The sequence below is a fragment of the Elgaria multicarinata genome, chromosome 3 (genome assembly GCF_023053635.1).
Source record: "Elgaria multicarinata webbii isolate HBS135686 ecotype San Diego chromosome 3, rElgMul1.1.pri, whole genome shotgun sequence".
Lineage (NCBI taxonomy): Eukaryota > Metazoa > Chordata > Lepidosauria > Squamata > Anguidae > Elgaria > Elgaria multicarinata.
This window is the reverse complement of record NC_086173.1, coordinates 104,294,312-104,319,221: the sequence shown is the minus strand read 5'-3', so window position 1 is coordinate 104,319,221 and position 24,910 is coordinate 104,294,312. Positions and strand designations below refer to the sequence as shown.

At 44.2% G+C, this 24,910-nt stretch overlaps 1 protein-coding gene across 1 annotated transcript; it reads left to right on the top strand.

Moving 5' to 3' along the window:
- The first annotated feature begins 2,400 nt into the window (after positions 1-2,400).
- Positions 2,401-15,484, top strand: LOC134395432 (hyaluronidase-like). The gene is made up of 4 exons (XM_063121596.1): positions 2,401-2,474; positions 7,796-8,807; positions 12,844-12,933; positions 15,047-15,484. The coding sequence occupies exons 1-4, from the start codon at positions 2,401-2,403 to the stop codon at positions 15,443-15,445; spliced, it is 1,575 nt and encodes a 524-aa protein (XP_062977666.1). The 3' UTR covers positions 15,446-15,484.
- Positions 15,485-24,910: the final 9,426 nt, after the last annotated feature.

Below are 24,910 nucleotides of genomic sequence, written 5' to 3'. Positions count from 1 at the left end.
TTGTTTTCCTCTGGAAAAGAAGAAAGCCTTTTCTAGAGGAACGCTCCAGGATTCACCTGTCAGAGTGAGAGGCAGCGTTACCCCTACAGCTGACAGCGTGTGGGTAACCAGACATACTTCATGAAGGGAAAGCGCTCCTGTTTTCAGAGGTGAATCTGCAAATTGCAGAGGCGCAAGTTTGCCACCGGCTCTTCTGGTTTTTGAAAAGCACATCTTTTAAACTCACAGACAGCTTCCACGGCACGCATTTGCTTGGGAGAGAGTAACAGCTGGTGGAATGAAGGAAATAATGGATGGTGCAGTCCCTGGAAAGAAGCTCAGAAGAATAGTACTCTGTGTCTGCAGCGAGCAGCCAGGATCTCAAAGCCCTTAGGAAAATTTCTGCCCCACTTTCTTTAAAGTATCTGTACTTCTCCCCCCCCCCCCGCCCCCTACTTCTAAATGATCGTGTCTGAACTTCCAGGCAACAGAATGAATTTTTCATTTTTCTTTTCTGTGAGTCACTTGTCAACGGATAATGATAGTTTGTACAGCCTCTGGATTTTTATGTGGCTTCCTTCCCTCTGGAATTTAATGGTTAAATCACTGGTTTAAACCGGATGGTCTTATTCCCTGTTGGAGTGAGTGTAAGAGGGAGAATAGTTCTTGTGTAGGCACACAATTGTCCATGGCTATGCTATGCTTTTGTATTTTTTATGAACCCCTTTGTCCTCATATAAAGGATTTGGTACATAGCTGTTTATTTATTTATTTTTAAGCCATCTTAAGAGTTCAAACTGAAGCATTACTCTGACCGAATCCCTGTTTTTTAGGGTGTTGAGCTCTCTAGCCTTTCACTTTGAAGCCAGAAAGACCTGAATCTGATAAAATGAAAAACACAAAACTTCATGACTCCTTCTTTCTCAGACATGGGCCTGCTTTGTATTACTTGGGTTCTTTAATATAACCCTTAAAACAGTGATTCTCGAATATGTGTTTGTATTCTACCAAATACAGAAAATGCTGGAAATGTGGGAAGAGTTTGTAGGATGTGATGGTGGTGTCAGGGATAAAATGAGATAGGTTTATCTTTTAACTTGGCTTTTCTCTTGTTAACATGGTTTTCTATTATGTTTGCATGACACAAAATTGCTTAACAGAGCAGAATCCTGCTGCTCCTCTTGGCGTGTGGAGTTGCATTGCTTAACTTTGACTGGATCAGGCACTAATTTATTCTCTAATAAAAATATTCATCTAAAGGCCAGAATGGCATAGAACAGCATAGGGTTTGTTAGGGCACAATCCTAAGTATGTTTAAACATGCTGGGGGATCCTGGAATGTAAGACTTATTTCTGTCTTAACATGCATAGTATTGCACCGTTAGTGGTTATCTTTCCAAAGTTTATTATTATTATTATTATTATTATTAATTTATTTATTTATTTATTTATTTATATAGCACCATCAATGTACATGGTGCTGGTTTTCATACAGCTTAGTCTTTTTTTAATACATCTATATATCTATATATCTACATTTAGAACACCAAACAATTCTAGTTTCCAATATGCTATTGTTGGATTTTTCAGGCATAAATGCAATACTAAATCTTTGGAAATGATGTGCTCAGAAAAAAGTCTGAGAAGCTACGAGCATTATGGAAAATGGGAGCATGTGGGAGCCAGTCTTCTCTATTTGGAAGAGTCACACCAGAAACTCGGCCTGGATTTATAGCTACAAGAATCAATAACTGCCCAGAGCACTGATACAACTGTTCTCTAAAAATAAATGGAGCCCAAATACTCCCCTATATATCAGAGATCCACTTTATACCACCAATACTAAGGTGGGTGACCATATGGAAAGGAGGACAGGGCTCCTGTACCTTAACAGCTGTATAGAAAAGGGCATTTCAGCAGGTGTCATTTGTATATATGGAGAACCTGGTGAAATTCCCTCTTCATCACAACAGTTAAAGCTGCAGGAGCCCTTCCCTTTTGACCAGATACAAATGAGGGCAGGACTCCTGCAGCATTAACTGCTGTAACTTTAACTGTTGTAACATCATAACTTTAAGTCAGCTCAAGAAGCAACATTGGCACAGTAGGCTGCGTTTTCCCGCTCAAGCCCTGCTGACACAATAGCCACTATTCCACTACATTACCTCCTGAAACCTTATTTTGTGGTATAAAAATTAGGAGAATTGGGACAGGCTAAGACCAAGGGATGCTTTTGTAGAGTATCTAAAAACAATTTTGTCTACCGCAGAGACTGTCAGTTTGGCACAACTCTATGCACGTTCTGTAGAATAATAATTACACATGTTCTAACTAGCAGGTGTGTGTGTCGGGGTGGGTGGGTGGAATTAAGGATCAGTACCACAGCACGGCAAGTGAGGCTTAGCCTTTTGCATCCACGCAATGACTACAACAGTGCCCCCACCCCCAGCTGCTATTAGCCCCAAAGAGAAGGTCCCACTGATGACATGTGTCTCGTATGGGATTCTATTGTAGCTACAGCAAGGCCACTCATTCTGTGTGCTCTTGCAAGTGCAGGTAAGGCTGAGAGGCTAAAGGGGATTAGAATTGTTACATAATTTTGAGAGGCTTCCGAGTGTACAAATACACTTTCTGCAGAACATCCAAACCAGCTTAAATCTGCCCCCATGAAATAATGCTGTATCCAAAACCTAATAATTTCCCCATTGATCTGGGGTCTCCTTTTTAATTAATAATACACAAAACTTTACCTCGATTTAATAAAATTCATAGACAATCACCTCTCCCCCTTTACAGCAGTGTGTGTGTGTGTGTGTGTGTGTGTGTGTGTGTGTGTGTGTGTGTATAATACAATGTGATTGAGACTCTGCCTGGGTTCACTTGAGGATGAAGGGAAAATAAGCCATGATAGCTTATTTTCCCTCCCCGCACGTGCCGGTCGCGAGCTGCCTAATTACCCTCGCCAGGCACTGGTTGCCGTGATGTCCAAACCTGGTGAGGGTGGATGGCTGAAGTGGTTTGCAAACCACCCGGAAACCCATGGTTTGTTCTAGGGTTTCCAGGTGGTTTGTAAACAACCCCAGACAGCCACCCTCACTGGATTTGGCTGTCGCCATACCCCATGCCTGGCGACAGTAATTATACAAATAGGTGGCTCGCGACTGGCACGTGCAGGGAGGGAAAATAAGCCACTTTGGCTTTCCACCCATGATCATGTGAACCCGCTTACGGCTGCTTTACTTGCTGGTTGCAGTGGGGGTGGGGGCTCTGATGTTGGCGGGGCTGTGAATCCTGTGAAGGAGCTATCCAAAGTGAGGAACCCTCGCCTCAAAATGGGTTCAGCATTTTGGATAGCTCCTTTAGAGTTCTGGCTGGTTCTGTTTAAAACCAGAATAGATTCATAGCTCCACTGAAATCGGAGCCACTAGGCTCCACTGGCTGGTTGTCTACCTGTATTTTCCTTCTTAAACCTTCTTAAATATTGAAACACCTTTTCAATATTTGTAAGCCACAGTCTGTCACCTGTTCATGCTACCTTGGCCAAGACTAGTAGCACAAAACACGTCTGTTAATAAAGTTAGGATAAATCCATATTACCTTGATATATACTATACCATTAGCAAGAGATGAGCAACGTAAGAAAATATTCTAAAATACATCACATTTTCAGGCTTGGTGCCTTCAAACAAAATTATCTGACGTTATTTATTTAGAACTTGATTTAGAGCAGGGGTGAGGAACCTCCAGCCCACAGGCCAATTTTGTCCTGCAAGGCTGGACCAACCAGACTGTGGGGCCTCAGGCAGGTCGACCATGTGGAATGGAGGACAAGGCTCCTGTATCTTTAACAGTTGTAGAGAAAAGGGAATTTCAGCAGGTGTCATTTGTAGGCATGCAGCAGCTGGTGAAATTCCCGCTTCATAAGTTAAAGCTACAGGAGCTATACTAGAGTGCCAAATAAAAAAGAGGGCAGGGCTCCTGCAGCTTTAACTACCAGGTGCTGCATGCATGCAAATAACACCTGTTGAAATTCCCTTTTCTTTACAGCTGTTAAAGATTCAGGAACCCTGTTCTCCTTTCCATATGGTCATTGTAGATGAAACCTCTCCCCAAAGCTCCAGTCCTGGAAGCTAGTGGGGAAAGGAATCCCTGCTGTTATCTCCCATCAGTGATTGGGGATAACAGCAATTCCCCTGCACACTGCTCACTCTCCCACTTGAGGGGGTGAGTGGCACACTAAGGGGAATCCCCACAGTTATCTCCAATCACTGACAGAAGATAACAGCAGGAATTCCTCTTCCCACTAGCTGCACCTCCTCTGCATTTCCTCCAAAGCAGAGGGTGCAGGGCAGGCAACGCCCAGCTAAGGCGGAGAAGCTAAAATGTCAATTTTTAAATGCCATTTTTTAAAAAAAATATTTACTGTTTACCAATTCACTGAGCCACAAAGATTGGCCAAAAGAGGAAAGGCTTCTTAACATGCTTCTAAATGTTTCTCAGGTGTAGAATTCTAGCTTAGTAGTTTTCTTAGGAAAGGTCTCCTTTAGGATTCCACTAGTCCCATCCATGAAAAATAGCCATCTTTCTTCCCCCTTTGGTTTATCTCACTTGGCCTGTTCATCACTTTCCCACAATGTTGGTAGGCTTCCTTCCAGGATGCTTTGAGAACTTAAGTGAGCTGGCATATGCAGTGTTAAGAGCGTGAGTTAAGAACAGAAAATCTCTTGAATTCTTTGCTAAGCTCTTAGCTCGCTGGGTGGTCTTAGGTAAGCCCATTTCTCAGTCTTAGCTTCTGATCTGCGAAATGGGGATAATAATGCCAGTTGCTTACAGGGGTGCTCTGGGGATTACTAGGATGCATGTGAAGCACTTTGAGCACTATAAAAGAAAAAAGCACTACAGATGATGATAATGAAAAGTAGTACATGAGCTTTGAGCCACACACAGTACTGCTATGAGCAGTAGTTCGCAAATCTTGAATGGTGTTTTCATGGCATCCCTTTAGTAAATCCCTCTGTTACAGATTTATTCCCTGATTAGAAGAACTCCTGAGATTCTAATTGGGTCTCCGGAGTCAAGTGATTGAATTGCTCTGACTCTGAGATTGAAGAATGGGTAGTATTTAATTATTGTGTTTTTCCTCTAAGTGGAAAGGAAAGGAAAGGAACCTCTCGTGCAAGCACTGAGTCATTGCTGACTCTTGGAGGGACGCCAGCTTTTGCTGACGTTTTCTTGGCAGGCCTTATAGCGGGGTGGTTTGCCGTTGCCTTCCCCGGCCATTATTACCTTTCCCCCAGCTAGCTGGGTACTCATTTTACCGACCTCGGGAGGATGGAAGGCTGAGTCGACCCGAGCCGGCTGCCTGAAACCAGCTTCCGCTGGGATCGAACTCAGGCCGTGGGGAAAGTTTCGGCTGCAGAAACTGCTGCTTTACCGCTCTGCGCCACATGAAGAGAGTAAATTCTTTCTTTTGGGAATAAACTTTCCCCCCATTTCATCCCCTTCTGTGCCACTTCTTGCATTGATGGCTGAGATTCTCAAAGAGGAATTCTTTGCACTGAATCCGGTGTTGCTATTTAATGTTCCCTGGACTTTTAGTTAGTGCTTCTGAAGCTTAGGTTCCAGTAAAAGCAACTTCTTCCTCACAGCGTGGGATGGGGTGGGAATTATTCCACCCCTGGGTTGATTGGTTAGTGGTACTTCTATTGGTACTGTTGTGAGCCTGTCATTTTTGCTGCTTTTGCTCTAAGTCCAGGCACAGGGCAGATGCTGAGCCACTGTAGGATTTATGCTGGATTTATACTGGAGGTCAGAATGGCAGACTGAAGAAGGGAAGAGGAAGTTCATTTGCCTGCATCTGGTGCCTCAAATAAATTAACTGATAACTTGGCAGAGCTAGGGTGTGGTATAATTTCTCCCTATTTTCTGGGCATCTTCTCAAATGCAGGGGTCAATGCAAGGGAATGTCCACCAAACAAACGTTCCGACTGTAATTACATTATTGATGGCACCAGTTTGCATAACATTTGCGTATGCAAATTTATATGTATAGGTGCAAATTTAAGAATAACTATAATTTAAATAGAAAAATAATGCATCTCATCCTAGTTGAGAGGACTGGCCAGGTGACCTGTGTGCCTGCTCAGTCTGTCGTCCAGATCCGAAACATTCACAGTCAACTTCAAGATCCCTGATCTTCTGCCATATTGTTCTTTGACCTTAAACCTGACTTGGATTGGGCAGCCCATCAAAGAAAGGACACCTTGAAATAGATAACTTTTCCCTGCCAGCTCCTCAAAATAGAGAACTGTCATCTGGAAAGTAAGACACCTGGAAACCCTAAGACGTCTTTTTGAATCCTTGCTAGCAACTTACGCGACAGGGCACTTTGCACCAGTAGGTCCTGTGCTTAGCACAGCCACTGGCTGGGGAAGGGTCATGCATGCTCACAAGTGTCTCTTTCCTGAGAGAGCAGGAAGTGTATCAACTTTAACCAAGGTTTGTGGAAACCAAATGATAAGGTCTTTCTGGCTTTGAGTCTGCTTTTACTACATCGCGTTATACGAGGCTTTCTGAGAGCTCCGGACCTTAATGGATAATGCATTTGACTAAGACGTGTTTCACCTCCAGGGGAATAGTAAGTTTAATGCAGGTCAGCAGTGATGGAAGGCTGTAATCATCGGATGTCTGCTTCGTGGCCTATGCAGAATGAGGTTAATGTGACTGCTCAGCTCCCAGTGGAAATGGCCCCACTAAGCTGGAGAGCGTTAGAAGAGGAGAAAGGGAAGCTTACAATGCTAGGAGAGGAGTGGGAAGAGAGCATCCTCAATTTCTGCACTTTTGTGTGTGTGTGTGGGGGGGGTACTAACAGGAGCCATAACGTTTTAAAAAACCCAAATGCTGATTTTGGGTGTTAGGCATTTTTTTCCTTTTGGAAAAAGGTATTAAATTCTAAATGGATTTATTTACCAAGTGACAAGCTGACATGCCCATAGGAGCACAGCAAAGTTAGGCTTTCCCCACCTTGAGCACATAGCACTGCAAGTTGATTCATGACCCCAAAGCTGAATGGCCTCCCTCTTAAGAGCAGCTGCTAGCGCACCCCCTCCCTCACCCCCTTTCACGTGTACTTCTGCAAATTGAATTACTCAGCAAATTAGCTTGGAGGGAAACCTCCTGTAGCAGTAGCAATTAGCAAAGACTCCGATTCAAATGGAAAGAAAGGAGCCCTTTAAAAGCCATCTGATTCATTGTCAGACACTTGTCACCAATACCTACCCAGCCTGCTTCTGGCCCCCAAGCCTGGAATGTCACAGTAAAACTCAAGGAAAGGAGCAGGGGTTTTACAGCAGCTTAGAGGCTTTCAGGGGCTCTGGGATGCTCTCAAGACAAAGTTGATGTTGGATAAAAAGGCTATAATAAAAGAGGGCCAAAACAGACATTATTCTCAACGTTGTGTGTTGCAGCTACGTCATTTCTTTTTCTTCTAGAGTAGGAGCAGGGCCCCCAATTGAGACTGGGATCGCAGTGGGGTTGGGGAGGGGAGGGGTTGGAGGATTTTAAGATACAGATCAGGGGACTTGTGCCCACTCTAAATTAAAAATGGAAAGAAGACAGAGCTGCTAGACACACATTGAAAGAAATGTCTGCTTTGGTCCTGTATCTGCACCTATGAAGCACTCTCAATGTTTCCGGAGCACTCACGCTCTGCAGGGAAAAAGGTGGAATAAGAGAGGGTTTATTTAAAATGAGGGATAGCTGATAACTGTGCATCATGTTTGCAACACACTGATGGTCTCTTCTGTCCTTCCTTCAGCATCGTACACCATGCGAAAACCGCATGCTCAATCGGGCCGCCAGAGTGGACCTCGACACACTTGAGGCTCTGCAAGTCGTTCAGTCGTCCCACCTTCTTGCTGCTTCTGCTCTTGTTTCCAGACCTGCCTGAAGCAGCTGCTCATAACTTGAAACCATCCCTGCCCCCAATTGTAGGAGACAGCCCTTTCATAGTGGCCTGGAATGCGCCAACAGCTCGATGCTCAGCTGTTTACGAAGTACCCCTCAACTTGGACTCCTACGGCATCCTAGTGAATTCCCAGGAAGCCTTCATGGGCGGAAATGTCACCATCTTCTACTATGACCAACTGGGCTTGTATCCTTATTACTTAAACACAACAGTGCCGCCCACTGCTGTCAATGGGGGCTGCCCACAGAACACTAGCCTGACAAAACACTTAGAGAAGATTAAAAGGGACATTGCTGTGGCCATGCCCTCGGACTCCTTTAGAGGCCTTTCTGTGATTGACTGGGAGAACTGGAGGCCCCAGTGGATACGGAATTGGGATAAGAAAAATGTCTACCGGAACATGTCCCTCCATCTTGTAAGACAAAGGAACCCCCATTTGTCGGATAGCCAGGTGGAAATACAGGCCAAGTGGGAATTTGAGACATATGCAGAGAAATTCATGTCCGACACTCTCCGGTTAGCCCAGTCTCTGCGTCCCTATGGCTGGTGGGGCTACTACCTCTTCCCGGAGTGCTATAACTATCACTATTTGGATGACTTTGAGAATTTCACGGGGCACTGCCCCCAACTGGAGGTGCAGCGCAACAATGAGTTGATGTGGCTTTGGGAGAACAGCAAGGCCCTCTACCCTTCGATCTACATAGAGGAGGTGCTGAGAACTTCCCCACAAGGGAAGAAGTTTGTGTGGGCCAAACTGGGTGAAGCCCTGAGAGTGGCTGAGTTGCCTTCTGCCCAACATTCCCTGCCAGTCTTTGTGTATGCCAGGCCTTTCTACACCTACACAATGAAGGAGTTGACCCAGGTGAGATTCTTGCTACCTAAACTATGCATGGTATCACCCATGCCTTAAGCCAGGGTGTGCACAAACTTTTTGATCCCGAGGGCCATATCAGGTATCTGCTAGGATGGCAGGGGCCATATATTATGTGTGCACACACCACACAGCCATGCACATACACTACTCACACTCACCATAGCAGCAACAGTTCTTAAACTTGCAGCAACAGCATTTGTTCCATATCACAGCATCAAGCTGTTGAACCCCCCCCCCCAGCCATCCCAACCAAATCACCTGAAAAAAAGACAAGAAAAATGGTCTAGGAACAGGCTCTATGTTTTCTGCCATAAAAATCTCATTCCTAGAGCATTCCCACAGCATCCTAGGAAGCCAACACTGGAACCTTCAGCACGGCTTCCTAGGATGCTCCAGGAACCCTCTAGGAATGAGGCTTCTATGGTAGGTACCATAGAGCCTAGTTTAGAGTGTTTTCCCCATTTTTTTTCTGCAGTGGCAAACGCTTGGGGTCTGAGGGCCACCAGAGGGAGGTTGCCTACAGGGTACACTTTTTGCACTCCTGCCTTAAGCTCTGTAGACTCATCGGTGATGTCACCAACAAGTTCGACTCTGTCTTCCTGCTCCTGAAGTGTATGATGAATTATAGCTGGCTAAGGAAGGAACCTTGCAGCACAGAGGAATGGAAAAGAGATAAGGCGAAGCATAATTTGATTCCTGATTTTCAGACTTCCTTAAGGACTGGTTTAGATGCCATTATAAGTACTATATCCATGATGGTGCTGAAGTCCATCCCAATAGGAATCAACGGCTATTAGTCCTGATGGCTGTATGCTACCTCCAGTCATAGAGGCAGTAAGTCTATGTACACCAGTTGCTGGGGAACATGGGCGGGAGGGTGCCGTTGCCACTGTGTGAACTGACTGCTGGATTGAAGAACCCTTGTTCTCATCCAGCATGGCTCGTCTTATGTTCTTAATCACGTCAGGGTGAAGGGACTACTGGGAGAGACCTTTGTTTGGATTAAAATGCAATATTTACTTACAGGGTATTTACGTTTTTTAAAAATATACCACTATTCATCTGAAATGATTCCAGGTTGGTTTATAAATAATTGCTTAAAGCATTCTTGTTGTTGCATTGGGGTTGATGTTTTTTAAACTTTCTTCCTTCAACTTGTGAGCACCACTCCTCAACATATGCTGTTAAATCTGATACACATGGAGCTAACGTTAAACATTTAATATCTGCACTGACATTTCATATCACTCAAATGGCCATGCTCACTGTGATTTTCTTTCCCTCTGATTATGTGGAATATAAGTCTGTCTGCGTGAGCAATTGTCAAATAATGTTGGGCCCTGTTGCAGGATTAGTGATCCATTAGGAGTCTTGATTTCCCTCCCCCCCCCCCTCCCTCCGTGGTAATGTGTAACTCAGCCATGAAAATGTTTGTGTGTTCTGTTGTGTATGCTTTTGCACAGTGCTTTAGGTCTGAAATGTTTTACTGCACTTCACAAGGTAAAAACACTTTAGATGCACAAAGTGAAAGTGATTAGGTTTACTATTTGACAGTAAAATTACTCCCAATTAGCTTTCAGCCATACACACAGAGAGAGCCATCTTCCATTGCCCTCAGCCGCATACTCAGCATCAAATGGAATTGCTGTTCTTGTGTATTTAGAATCCGTTCCGGACTACAGAAGGCATGACCCACCCTATTAGATTCCTGCAAAACTTCACACTTAATTCAAAAAGAACAAAAAAAATATGGGCTACTCTTATAATGATGAAATATGTAGACTTGAGCTATCTTGTTAGAGGCCCAAAGGAGAGAGACTGGTTTCTTCCTTGGGAGGACAATATAAATAGAGACAGCTGGGAATCTGGCTTAAGAACATGGAAGGCTGCCTTATCAGGTCAGACTATGGGTCCAATTTGGAGTAGACCCTTTGAGATTAATGAGATTTAAGTAAGCCATGATGAACTGAAATTCCATTCATTTCAATGGGTCTACTCTAAGTAGGACTTATGTTGGATTTTATCCAATGTGCCCATTGAGCCCAGCATTGCCTATTCCAGCCCTCCCAACCTGGTGCTCTCCATATGTGCTGGACTATAGCTCCCATCATCCCCAGCCAGCAGGCCTGGCAGTGATTTTCTGGAGTCTCAGGCAGAGGAAGGCCTTTGCCACCTTCTGCTACCTGACCCTGTTCTTAAGTGGAGATGCTGGTGATTGAACCAGGAACAGTTTGCTTGCAAAGCTGTGCTGTACCACAGAGTTAGGGTCCTTCTTAGCAGTTACCCTAACAATGGAGGAGGAGGAGAAGGAGGAGGCGGTGGGATTGAGTGTTGGGAATGATGTCCAGATGCTACTTGTTAAGAAGAGACAAGGAAAAGTACACAGAGAAGAAGGAAGCTCCAGCAATAGACAGGGCTAGCACAAGACCTCCTGCCGCCTGAGGTAGGAGGACACTGTGCTGTTGGGCAGAGGGAAGCGTGAGGAGCTGCTGCTGGGAGAGTGTGAGGAGCCATTGGCACTGCTGTGGGTGGGGTGAGGAATGCAGGCTGTTGCTGCCATCACTTTCCCCCCTTCCCACCTGCCAGCTGTCGTCATCCAGCTTCCCTCAATACCTGAGGATCCATCCTCAGAGAGAAGCGTTGGCGGGGAGGTGGCACCGGCAGCAAAGGTGATACCCAGGGCCGCCTCCCCACCAATACCTTGCTCTGAGGAAGGACCCCTCAGAACAAAGCATTTGGGCCGGGCGGGCTCTTTGCTGGCTATTCTCCTGCTGAGGCATTGCAGCAACAAGGAAGTAGCTCTCTGGGCTCCCGAGAGAGTTGTCCACCCAGTGCCTCACTCTGTGGGGCATTGTTGCAGCAGGAACTGCCAGCATGGCTCTCTGGGGCAATAGGTTGCCCAACGCCTCATTCTGAGGATCCCTCATAGTGAGGTATTGGTCCGCCATTCTGGGAAACATGCCGGGTGCTCTCTTCCTGCGGCCTTTGCATGGCTCTCTAGAGCAGCCATTCACCTATGCCTTACTTAGAGTGAGTAATAGGACGGCAGTAGTTCCAGCAGCTGCCCCTAAGACCTGCAATGGCTGCATTCCTGCTGCAGCATTTGCCACAGTAGGACAGTGGCCAGCAAGGCTATCTGGAGCATCCTCTTCCCTATACTTTGAGAGGCATAGGGTGGCGGCGGCGATGGCAGCATAGGGATCCACAGCCCTCCTTGCAGCAGCAGGGCACGGAGGATCTGCCACCCTTTCAGATCCATGTCTGAGGCAGGGGAGACATGCCGCCTCCGGGGAGGGCCAGCCCTGGCTACAGGGGAAAAGTGAATCGGGAGAATCAGACCAGAGATCCTTTCTCACTGGGTACTTATTTGGATGAATAGGCAAGGAAGTGGCTCTGCAGTGGTTGGGACTAGTCTCCAGTTGCCACCTTCTCACTTATCCATGGGGGCAGAACCAGACTGAAGGAAATAGAAAATGAATGGTCTTGCTGGAACTTTGGTGAACAATGGCTTGAACTCAAAGGCTGCCTTGAGTGCTATTTTGCTTGGTAGAAAGGCAGTGTACAAATCACATAAATAGCTGGCTGAGAATGCTCCCTGTACTCTTGAGCATTAACAGCACCCCCTCCCCAGCTAGTGTTGCCTCTACTGATGACCTCTGACAAATATCTAGCAGAGGGCTTGATGGCACATGTATCTTTGTTAGGGTGCCAGATGTCAATTGGCTGTAAGTTTCTAGGCCTCATAGTTGAAGAGAAAGAGATCATGGTGAAGAGTCGTGTCCTAAAGATTCAGAAATGGGAAGACAAGCGCAAAGAACCTCATGTGTATAGCCCTCTTTTTTATTCCATGAGAGTACCATGATTTGTCAACCCTGTAAATTAGAGGGCGTTGGATGGGGGGAGTTAACTCAAGGCTCTTCACATGTATAGGAAACTGGTTTAGGAAAACAGCTCCACCAGAAATAGCTTCGCATCGACCGTATTCCTGGAAATTTATGTGTGCTGGTTTCTATTGCTGTTCTAGACAGATTTGGTGTACACCATCGGACAGGCTGCAGCCATGGGAGCTCACGGCATCGTACTCTGGGGAGAAGCAGACTATTCTCGCAACCGGGTAATTTAACAGCAGCACCTTAAACTCCTTGCCTCATTCTCTCTCTCTCCCTCGTCTCTGTTTCTTATTGTTGTTAACATCATATTGACTGGTAAAGGGATAACGCTAGGGTTGTACTTTTATGTTTTGGCTGCTGAAAAACTAGCAGAGAGCACCTTGGAGCATCACAGGATAGCAAATTTAAATGTATTTAAATATATTTACAATAGGGTGACCATATGACCGGATTTGCCCGGAAATCCGGGTGGGGTATGGGAAATCCGGATTTTTTTACAAAGAGCAGCTCTAATGGAAATTAACAAAAATGCTTATAACTCTGTCATTTTTTAAGATAAAGACATGAAACTTGGCACAATGGTAGCTTTTAGGAAGGGCTTTAGTCATGCCAAATTTGAAACAGATCCGTTCATCCATTGATTTTTTAAAGATTTTTTTAAAAATTGAGGTTTTAAAATTATTATTTTTAAAATTGTCATTTTTAAAGATAAAGAGATGAAACTTTGCACCATGAAAGGATTTAGGTAGTGCTTTAGCCACACCAAATTTGAAACAGATCCGTTCATCCATTGATTTTTTTAGGAATTTTTTTAAAAATGAGGTTTTAAAATTATTTTTAAAATCATCATTTTTAAAGATAAAGAGATGAAACTTTGTACCATGATAGGATTTAGGTAGCGCTTTAGCCACACCAAATTTGAAACAGATCCGTTCATCCATTGATTTTTTTGGGATTTTTTTTAAAATGAGGTTTTAAAATTATTTTTAAAATCAACATTTTTAAAGATAAAGAGCTGAAAGTTGGCACCATGATAGCTTTTAGGTAGAGCTTTAGCCATACCAAATTTGAAACAGATCTGGGGCCAGTAGCAAACCCTGTTAACAACAACAGCAGCTTGCAATGAGTGAAGATACAGTCAGAAAAGATATTTGAGGGAAGGGAAGAATGTAACACACAGAGTATAGCAAAAGCTTCAAAGTACAGCAAAACCTACAAAAGTAGGAGTGAGTGAAGTTAATTTCAGATACATTGAATCTCTCACTTGTTCTTTATTTCAGTGATTTTAACATTAAGATGTTATGTAGAACAGATTTGTCTTAAATGTGTGCTGTAAAATCAGACATGTGACCAAGGCTATGTTCAGGTGGGCACGCCCTCTTGGTACTGGTCACGCCCCCTTGGGGGCGACCATGTTGTCCTCCTTTTTGGTTTCTAAAATATGGTCACCCTAATTTACAATGTTCCAACTGCACACAACGTCTTTGATTTATGAAATGTTGACCTATCAGTCCTGGCATATCTTATGAGGGAACATAAGAGATTAAAAATTGTATCTAGCTGGGAATTTTAAAAACAACAATGAGTCCCTAGTCAGGGCTGTACCATCATGAGAGTAACTTTTGGCCTAGTTTTTCTCTTTAAAGTGTCAAGGCTGCATCTGGACTGTACCATTTCAGACTACGGGGGGGGGGGATCATGTTCTTCTGTTTAAAAAGTCTACTACATATGGAAAACTAGATGTTAGAGAGAAAGCTTCTAGCATAGCATTGTCCTCTTTGACCTCCTAGTTTTCTACATGCGGGTAATATTTGGATGGAGAAGTATTCAATCATATGAAACCTCACAACCACTTACAGCCTGAACTTGTGCAACTCAGGCATAGATTTACCACATTGGTGAGAACTAGGCCTTTGTCCTGGGCTGTGGTCCAAATTTGGAGTAGTCAGATTTTGATGGGAGCTTGGAGGGAAGTTAATAGGGATCCAAGAAAAGACCGGAATGATGGCAGTTGGGGCGGGGGGGGGGGGGTAGTGTAGGGCTTCTTCGCCTTTGCTATAGGCAGCAAAATACCTTGGGCCAGCCCTGCGAGACTCCTCCATCTGATACCAAGCAGATAATTTCAAGACAAGGGTAAGCTCTTTCCCAGGATTTTGTAACTTTAAATTCAGTGGGCCCCTGTTCTCAATTGCACTTTTTAAGAGCTAGTCACATATAAGTAAGCAAGCCCATGAGAGCATTAAATTCCTATATTTTTGCTAGATTTAGCCTAACAATACAAATTTCCCCTTGCATCTGTTTATTCACTGTTTTAATATATATCCTCCCCTCCCACAGACCCACTGCTTAAAGGTTCAGGACTACCTGGTCAGCACCTTAGGCCCTTACATTGTTAATGTGACTATGGCCACCAAACTTTGCAGCCAAATTGCCTGCCATAACCACGGCCGCTGCATTCGCCAAAGGATGGACGCTGACACCTATTTGCACCTCAGTCCCAACTCCTTCGAGATCCGAACGAACATACGTGGCAATCAAACTGAAGTGTCTGTAACGGGGACCCTGAGCCGTCAGCAGAGGGACCAGATGAGACGGGAGTTCAGGTGTCACTGCTACCAGGGCTGGAACGGAGAAAGCTGCAGCTTCCAGGGCCGGAATCGAGGCCTGAGGGTGCGGACATGCAACTGGTGCCTTCCTGGAGTCGTTCTGTCTGCCCTGTGGGTGTGGTGGTTATGAGCTGTTTGGAGCAACAGTTGGGAATTTGAATTTTGTGAAGCCAATGGTGTGAAGTGAATCCCACAACGTCTCTCTGCATGGTGGAGAGAAGAATGATACAAGCATGATGTTTGGTGGCAGAAGTATTGTAACGTGTTCTGTGACTCCCACTGGCCTCCCAGGATGTCCTCCTCTTGTGGTGTTTCACTGGAAAAGTTAGTACATGTGGATTTTCCCCAGCAACTTCCATAACCTATGCAGGATTCTATTCTTCCAATACAGAAAAGATTTTCTTTCTTTTTTTCCTTTTTAGTTTCGTAACTCTTTCCACCAGCATAGAAAGCAGCTTTAATATTCAGTGGTGCCCATTTTCCAAAACTGTGACAAGAACCGTAGTTTTCTAATACTGATTTTTTTAAAAAGCAACATTTATGCAGCCAGGATCTGATATTTATAACAGTTAAATAGCAGTGAGGTTACCTTTTACAGCATTGTACTGTATTTAAGCAGATTATTTATATATGAAGCAAGCATTTCCTACTTGAACTGACTAGGTGTCCTCCAAATGTGATTGGTGCTGTTTAACTGAGGGGTGTGTGTGTATGTATGTATGTGTGTGTGTGCATCAAGCTACCTCTCTCAATGAAGTGGGGAGGGAGAAAAAATACTTTTTTAAATTAAATATTTTTAATGTGAAACACATTAGCCTAGAACTTTATTCCTCTATATTGCCACCTATAACCACCATTGCTTATTGCATTTTTTCTTTCTTTTTGGTCCTTGGTACTGCCTCTCTCCACGTCTTCTCCTTTATATAGAAGTCTCTCAGGTCTAAGGGAAGAGGCAGCTAAGATCAGTCCCATGTATTTGGCTCCTCTCCTGCCCCCATATAGTGGGAATCCAAGCACAGGGGCAGTATGCCTGCCATCACACGGTTTTGTCCAAGTAGGAGGGAAAGGTTTGGCTTCATAGAATCACGTAATGATAGATTTGGAAGGGGCCTATAAGGCCATCGAGTCCAACCTCCTGCTCAATGCAGGAATCCACCTTAAAGCATTCCTAACAGATGGCTGCCCAGCTGCCTCTTGAAGGCCTCTAGGGTGGGAGACCCCACAACCTCCCCAGGTCATTGGTTCCATTGTCGTACTGCTCTAACAGTCAGTACATTTTTCCTGATGTCCAGCCAAGCCAAATATAGAGTTGTATTCCCTGCTACTGCCTCTTCCCAGGGCCAAGGGGAATGATAGCATAAATACCACTAGTGAAAAAGTGCCTCCCACTTTTCCTATCTTTAAAAGCCAAATTGCCCTAAAGGCCAAAGCGAGATCAGATTAAAGTTAGCACACGAAGCTGTCAATTGCTACTAGTTACCACCAGTGGCATGCCTCTCAGTACCAATTGCTGGGGAACACAAGTGGGAGAGTGCTCCTGCACTCGTGTCCTGCTTGTGGTCTTCCCATAGGCCTCTGGTTGGTCACTGCACAACAGAATGCTGAACCAAATAGGCCTTTGGTCTGATCCAGCATGGCTGTTCTTATGTCCTTAAAATGGTAGTAGCTTCTCCATGCTTCTGGGGTTTCTTTCACCATTTCTTCTCCAGGCCTGCTATTGGTTTATCTGCCCCCACTCGCAATGCTTGCTCTTAGCATACGTGGAGATTCACCTTTTATGGACCGAAGAAGAGACGATGAAAGGAGCTGTGGCTAGTTCTCCTCCTGCTGCATTGGGGAACTTAAACCTACTTCAATCTGCCACCTTTTCACACAGGGATCAGCAACAGCTCCCCCAAACTCTGTGTGCAACCCAATAGCATCATCTCATCGCCTTAAAGGGCACTATTGTTTTAAAGCAAGAGAGAGAGAAAACACCACCTGTATAATTTGTCATGCGAGTGATGTGTTGCTGGTACTCCCTGCAAGTGAGAAGACGAATAGAAATTCACAATCCACATCTTCCTTTTCTGGAGCAGAAGAATGGTTTTTAAGTCCTTTTTATATGCAGGTTCACTCAAGCGCTCTGGGGTGTGTGTGTGTTATGTGATGCTGTTTCCCAACATACCTGCAACCTCTCCAGCTGCATGCTCCACCACAGGTTGTGCTCCTGATGTACACTGCAACAAAAGCCAATCTTTGCAGCGGGGCACTAAATCTGGCCCCTTAGTGGGATATTCAACACTGCTTCATCAACTTAGACCGCAATCCTATATCTGCTTACCTGGGAATAAGCCCCATTGAATTCAGTGAGGCTTACTTGAAAAGACATGCAAAGGACTGAATTGTTAATCTTCCATCTAAACTGGAAAAACAAGCCCAAGTTCTTACAGTTTGTGGGGTGGGGGGTGAGAGTGGAAGAACCCCAAAACTGGACATGTAAATCAGTCTTAGGATTGCCAACCAAGTTGGCAGCTGTTTTAATGGTGCCATACTTTTAATTTAATTACTAGCACTTGTATCCCTCCATTCTATCAAGATAAACAAAAATTATTATTATTATTATTATTATTATTATTATTATTATTATTATTATTAATTTACATTTATATACCGCCCCATAGCCAAAGCTCTTTGGGCGGTTTACAAAAGTTAAAAACAGTGAACATTAAAAAGAAATATACAAAATTTTAAACCATAAAAAGCATAAAATACAAACAAAAACAGACAATATCCATTGAAAAACAACTATTCTGGGGTCAGTTAAAAAACTCAGCACATGCTGTTAATTATGCTTTTTAAAAAACCACAATTAAAACAAAGATCCAGAAGAGAACATTGGTAAAATTGGTGTAAAAGAAAACAGTAGCCGTAATCAAAGTGAATAGCAGCAGCTGTCAGATCTCAATTGCTATTTTAAAAAGCAGGATCCCACCCATTTCAGGAAAATATCAGAGGACTGAGGTAAAGCAAACAGCACTGGAAGCAGACAAACCTCTCTTGGGAGGGCACTCTAGGAAGAAAGACCTCTGACTCTTGCCCGGCTTCTATACTTCAGACAGCTCAGGGCGGGGGGCAGACAGAGAGGACTGCGGAGCAAAGAAGAGAGCAATGTATGGTCACAGATTGCAGCCACTTCCTAAGACTTCAAGTACCAGCACCAAAGCACAATGTGGCAGCACTCTTGAGGGGTCAATTGCGGACTTGCCGCTCGCATAGAAAGGCCTGCAGCTGTGCTTGTCATCCTCCAAAATGGCAACCTTGCTAATATCTCTATATATTTAAAAACAAAATAATTAATAAAACAAAGGCGGGCACGACAAAATAAATAAATGACAAACAAAACATTTTTTAGAAAAACAATTTAAAAAATGGAACAGCATCATGATATCAGTTACACATGAGGGAAAGCTTGTGTAACGGACATTTTCAGGAGGGGTTTAAAACTCACCCCCTTTTCTGCAAAATGCAGGATGAAAGAACAAGCCGAGTGGGTGCTAGCAAGAGTCGTTCCTGTATGCTACCGGGAAAGGGTACATCTAAGCTGGGAGGGAAATTCTTTTCACCCCGCAGCTCATAATCTTGCAGAAAAAAACATGCTATGACATGAATGGGAGAGTAGCAATGTCAAAGAAGTGGGGAGGAGACACTCACCGGTTATAGGAAAGTTGACCTTTGAAATGTTGGGTAGCTAGTCTTAACATTCATCCCACGTCACTTTTGAGTTTCAAGCATCTTTTTGCCAGTAACGGACGGTGTATCATTCAGTCATTTTACCAGCTCCTGAGCATGTATCGACAAGCAGACATGATTTCCCATCCTGGGTTTGTGAAATAAAAAGCCAAAGGATGGAAGAGAGGGGTGGGGGGAGAAGTGAATTGTTCCCTGTCTCTGTTCACCACTCTTTTTAACTGCAATCATGGTTGATTGCAAAGTCATGCCTTTATTTTCCAGCAAAAGGTCAGAGGACTGTTGTTTCTTTGCGGGGGTTGATGAACACACATAATCACACACCATTCCTCTCCCACTGGACTGGGGCAAGTGGGATCAGCCCCGTGTTATCATATGCGCTACAGTTTCGACAACACCCGGGAATACACACAGGCATAATTTGTTGAGGGAGGCATTGCAAGGCTGGCCTTCTTGAACTTGTAGTGTGTCAGTGTGTATCCTGGTCTGTCTAGAATACAGAAGTGGACTTTCCCTGGATTAAACGTCTCTCTCACTGAAGTGAGCAGCAAGGAGAATCTCTGTCTACACACTCACACACCACCTTTGAACAGCAAAGTCCAGGATCTTCTAGTTCAGGAATAGCTGGCTTCTGTATCTTACGGGGTCACTTTTATTCTCCAGGGGTTGGGTGTATATCTTGCTGTGAAACCAGGCAGTCTGATCAATAGTCTTTCCGTAACTAGCAGTCAGGTGATTACATGCCAATCCGAAATTGATAATGAACAGAATGTCTTCCTTCTAACTAAATTGGCATAGGATCAGGCAGCAAAAGCCTGAATTTAAGCATCAAAACAAAAGCCTACTTTAAGCTTTAAAAGCCTACTTTGCTTTTTCTTTGCATATAGTTACAAAGCCCTGAGATAGCTTCAGCTATGGGACAGTATAGAAATAAATCAATAATACTCAACGTTACCTTCAAAGGCAAGCCAAGAAGGTCAAGTGCTCTCAAAAACAAGTATCCCCTTAGCTAACACTTTTAGAACACCGGAAATCCAGGAAGAGACCCACCTGGCCTTGCACTCTTTTTCCTCACACAAGAGGGACTTTCATAGCTATGTTGACAAGCAGATGTTCAGTAGGTGCAGCATTTCCCCCATCTCTGGCATTTCAATGATGGGCAAAATTACCCATGTTTAATGTCTGCCTGTCACCTGGCTGTTAAAGGCACACTGGGCCAGCCAAGAAAAGAAGGGAGCAAGCCCGAGTGCAGCCAGATGTTTCAACATCAGGCACAGGATGTCTATGGGGAAACAGAGATCCTGATGCAAAGGGCGGGGAGACCTGACTGCACACAAGCCAGGACCAGCTGTTTCACTGCACTGGCAATCATATTCCTTTGGCTCTGGCCCTCCCTTTGGCAGAGTTGGGAGGTTAACGATGACACATTTCTGGTACATTTCCAGCAATTCGGCTGATCCTATATACACTTTGCAGCCTACACACCAAATGTTCCTGTTTATGAGGGCCTTGCATTCATTCCTCTGTCCCTCGTATATTCTTTAGATAAAAACTTGTATGCTTTTCAATGAGTCAGTTATTGCAAAGGTTGTCTACAGTAGTACAGTGGTCTTTATCTCGGGATTGTCTCCATTAGTACAGCAAGAAGATGGGTGTCTACATTAGTACAGTGACATTTAACTAGGGACAGTTCACTAATATCAGCGGAGGTTGATTCATACTGTACACACCCAGTGTGTTTGCTGTGTACACACATTGGCCTTTGCAATGCTAAACACAATAAAGTGCTATGGAGAGAAGTTAATCTCCAAACATTTAAGAATACACAATAGACATGTACTCAGAAGCCACAACAGGCCCATAGATCCTTGGTGCATGACCACCCTCTGCCCCCAAGCTAGTTGGAGACATGCACTGCTACTTCCCAAATGTTTACCACTGCATAGACCAGCAGGTCTGCAGCAAATATGACTGAACTGTAGTGAAATTTTTACAAGAAAATGAATGCAAAAAAGCATACATTTCCTTACACATGAGGGACCTCAGTAATGCTTTTTCCAACACAGGTACATGGACTGGAGAACTCATTCTGAATCCACACCAGATAACAAGCCACTGTATTGCATGTCCCAGGTTACTAGATACACCCTTGTTTTCACAGGGTGATGAATCAGTATACCAAAAAAGTAATGCATGAATTGATCGCTTATAAAGACACATTACAGAAATGCCATTTGTTTAATGCTAAACTCTGGTGTCATGCAAATGTGGGCTGAACACGTAACTGGGCTGAGCTGCAGTCCTAGCAAAGGCACTCCCTCTCTCATAGAACCTGGGATCATCCCATTAAGCAGATTGGTGGGAGATTCAGGACAGATAAAAGAAAGTAGTTCTTCACAGAGCACAGAGCTAAACTATGGAATTGAGTACCATAAGACATAGTGATGGCCACAAATTTGGATGGCTTTAAAAGAGGGTTAGACAAATTCCTGGAGATGAAGGCTATCAATGGCCACTAGTTCTGTTGGCCATGTGCTACCTCCAGTATCAGAGACAGTATGCCTATGTACACCAGTTGCTGGGGAACATGGGCAGGAGGGTGCTGTTGTTGGTCCCTGGTCGACAGCTGGTTGGCTACTGTGGGAACAGAATGCTCACACAGATGGGCCCTTGGTCTGATCCAGCATGGCTCTGCTTATGTTCTTATGTTGTGTAGTAGCTTTGCCATGCAAATATCTTGCTACTCAACATTTCCCATACCGTTCCCTTGCAGGTGTGAACATGTGGGCTGAATTGTGCTCCTGTAGTCACAGCTAATTCGTTAGTTCTTTGTGATGAGTGATTCAGTAGTGTGTGATTCACTAGTAGAGTGCAATTCAGAATGGAACAGCTTGCACATGAACTAGAAGGGGATCCAGATCTTATTCCCTTCATAGTTATGGCAGCTCTGGGCTTGCTATCAGACATAGACTCTAAATGGGCATCAGTTCTGGGAACACATGTAGGCTTATCTAAACCACAGTAAAATTCCTTCTCTTCAAAGTTATGGATTTACCATACCAGTTATAAAATGCACAGAGTTTAATCACCACACAGAAGAACTCAACCTTGAGATTTCCTGGTAGAGGGGCAGGGAATTTTTTTGGGGTGGTGGTGGTGAAGTTTCATCCATCATTAAGTTAAGTACACTTAATTCAAGTTGCACATTTCACTGGAATAGACTTCCTCTTCATGATTTTGCAATATTTTTAAAATAAGAAAACCCTTTTCTTAAAACGCCTGTAACCTGGCAGTCATCACACTGTTCTCAGCTTCGAGCCTACGTGATGATGACCAGCTCATCTATACAGCAAATCACGTACGTTTTGTATGATTCTCTTGGGCAGTTGTGGAACAACAGAGAAACAGCGCTTGAGTCCTCTGCTTGCTTTATTACACCCTCTTGTACCAGAACCAACTGTTAAGGCAAAGATCTATACTAGAAAAATTCCTGAGTGAGCCGATAAACCGAGCCGCGATGAGGTTTGGGAGATGAGCTGTAAGAAACAAACGGAGCATCGGTGTTTAAAAATAGGCCCCTTGCCTCAATGAGGCAACATCGTGATTTTCAGAATTCAGCACAAACGCTCGGTTTTGTCTTCACCATTCAAGAGCAGCCGCTGCCACATAAATGAACCTTTCACAAGTTCAGACTTCCCTCCATGCACAAAGGAAACACATTTTCAAAACTGCCCAGGAGACCTAATGGTCCAGAAGTCACACCCTAATGGAAAGCAGATAATACAGGGAGCGCTCTTCCGGCTCCGCCTCACAGACAACTGTATGAGGTAATCCTCACCTTTGAGACTCCAGGCATGTAGAAGGCCAGCACCACTTAGTTTCACATTAGGTATTCCAAAGCCAGATATTTCCAAAGCAGAGAACTTTTCAGTGAACATTCAGCTCTTCCAAATTCATGAATCTTCTCACAAAAGGCTGATAAAACAGCAGTGTTTCCTCAAATAGCCTCCCTCAGGGCCCCATTCATAGCAAGCTTTCTCCTGAGCAGTAAAACCAACCAGCCTGGAGCAGACACCACTTTAGCAACCTCACTAGCATCTGAATAGCCTAAGATTCTCTGGTCCTTCATGGCTGTATTTACAGCAAGGGTAGGAGCCAACCTCCTCTTTGCACCCACAGAACCAATACCACCAGTGTAACAGGACATCTGCACCCTCTCCTCCCCCCTGCGGCCCTCCCCACAACCTCCAAATCTCCAGTGAATCCCCCAACTGTTTAGAAGATCTCCCATCCTCCAGATTAGATTTGGAAGACACAAGGCAGGGCTGCAGCAAGGAAGTCCCTTTCCACCAGCAGTATCCATTCTGCGGGCGTAACGAGGAAGCTGGATCTAATCCCAACCCAGGCTAATGGTGAACAACTTTTGCCACTCTTGGTTGCAGGATGCACCCTGAAGGCAAAGGAGAACCACCCTCCAGTTTTACATTTGGATTTAAAAGATGTTCAAAACCATTTTCAGGCAAGAAGGTGGCATCACCAACTGTTACTGGCTTGCAATGGTTAGTTTACAAACGCTCTGCCACCAGCTAATGTGGCACCTGAAAGTGCCTTTAGCTCTATCTGCATAAGAATGGGTTTGTCAAGTGACAGGCACCCAGATGCAGAAAAGCTCCAGGAGAGCTGTATCTCCACAGTGTCTGGCCATGAAGCAAAATGACTTCTACCATGTCCAAGCAACATTTCTCAACAGAGTGAGACAGAGTAAAATCCACCACACTAGCCGGGTTCACATGATCACTGCAGCTTAAACAAGCCATGATGTGTGTTGAGCACCAATTGCCTAATTATCCACCCGGGCATGGCTCGTTTGAGGAAGAAACAATTCTCCCATGGCAATGGCATGTTGTTGGATTATTTGAAGATTGTTTCTCCCTCAAACATGCCATGGTTCATACAACACAAGCCATGTCTGAGCTGGTAATTAGGCAAATGGTGCTCGGCTTGCGCTGCAGCTTAAATGGGCCACTATGACTTGTTTAAGCTGCACTTTTCACGCAAACCTGTTTACCATCTAACTGGACTCTATAGGTGAATGACTACCAGTTGGATGCTATCATGCTCCTGTTCTACTCGTGGGCTTCCCTCAGTTATCTTTTTGGCCTCTGTGTGAACGTAATGCTAGATTAGATAGCTCTTTGGTCTGATCCAGCACAGCTCTTCTTATGTTCTCCAAGAGGTTGCAATCTCTGCACACTGAACTTTTACAATGGCCAATATAATGTCGATAGCTGTCTCAATCTGCTAAAGTAATATGCCAAACAGATTGCTTTAAAAATACTTTATTTTTATTTCATTTTATTAGAAAATACAGCATTCAGTACAGTGTACCCTGCCTCCCCCATAATCTCCAAATCCACATCATCATCCAGCCCAATCAGGAATGTGCATCTCCCAGTCTTTCCAAACCTGGTGCTCATGTAAGATTTGGGGCATTGTTAGTTCGGATAAGGCAATGGTAGCTTCTGGCCTGCTTATTATGGTGCCCAGTTAAACTCAATGACCGATTTGAAGGACTCAAATATTTTTTACCATCTTGTCAATTTGCCCTGTCTTTCTGACACAACAGCTAAGAATCTGCTACAGCTTTGTCTACGCAAAACCTACCACAGCTTCCACTAAGCATGTACAAGAATCTACTGCTATTCTTCAATATTACCAAGGTTGCAATTCTATAATAATAGAATTATTATTAATAATATAATAAACAGATGGCTCTTACAGGGCCGCTTTGGGGATGCTCTAAAATTGCCTGGTCTTCCATATAAAACTGCAAATCTTCTAGATCAAAATGAGCACCAGATAAGTA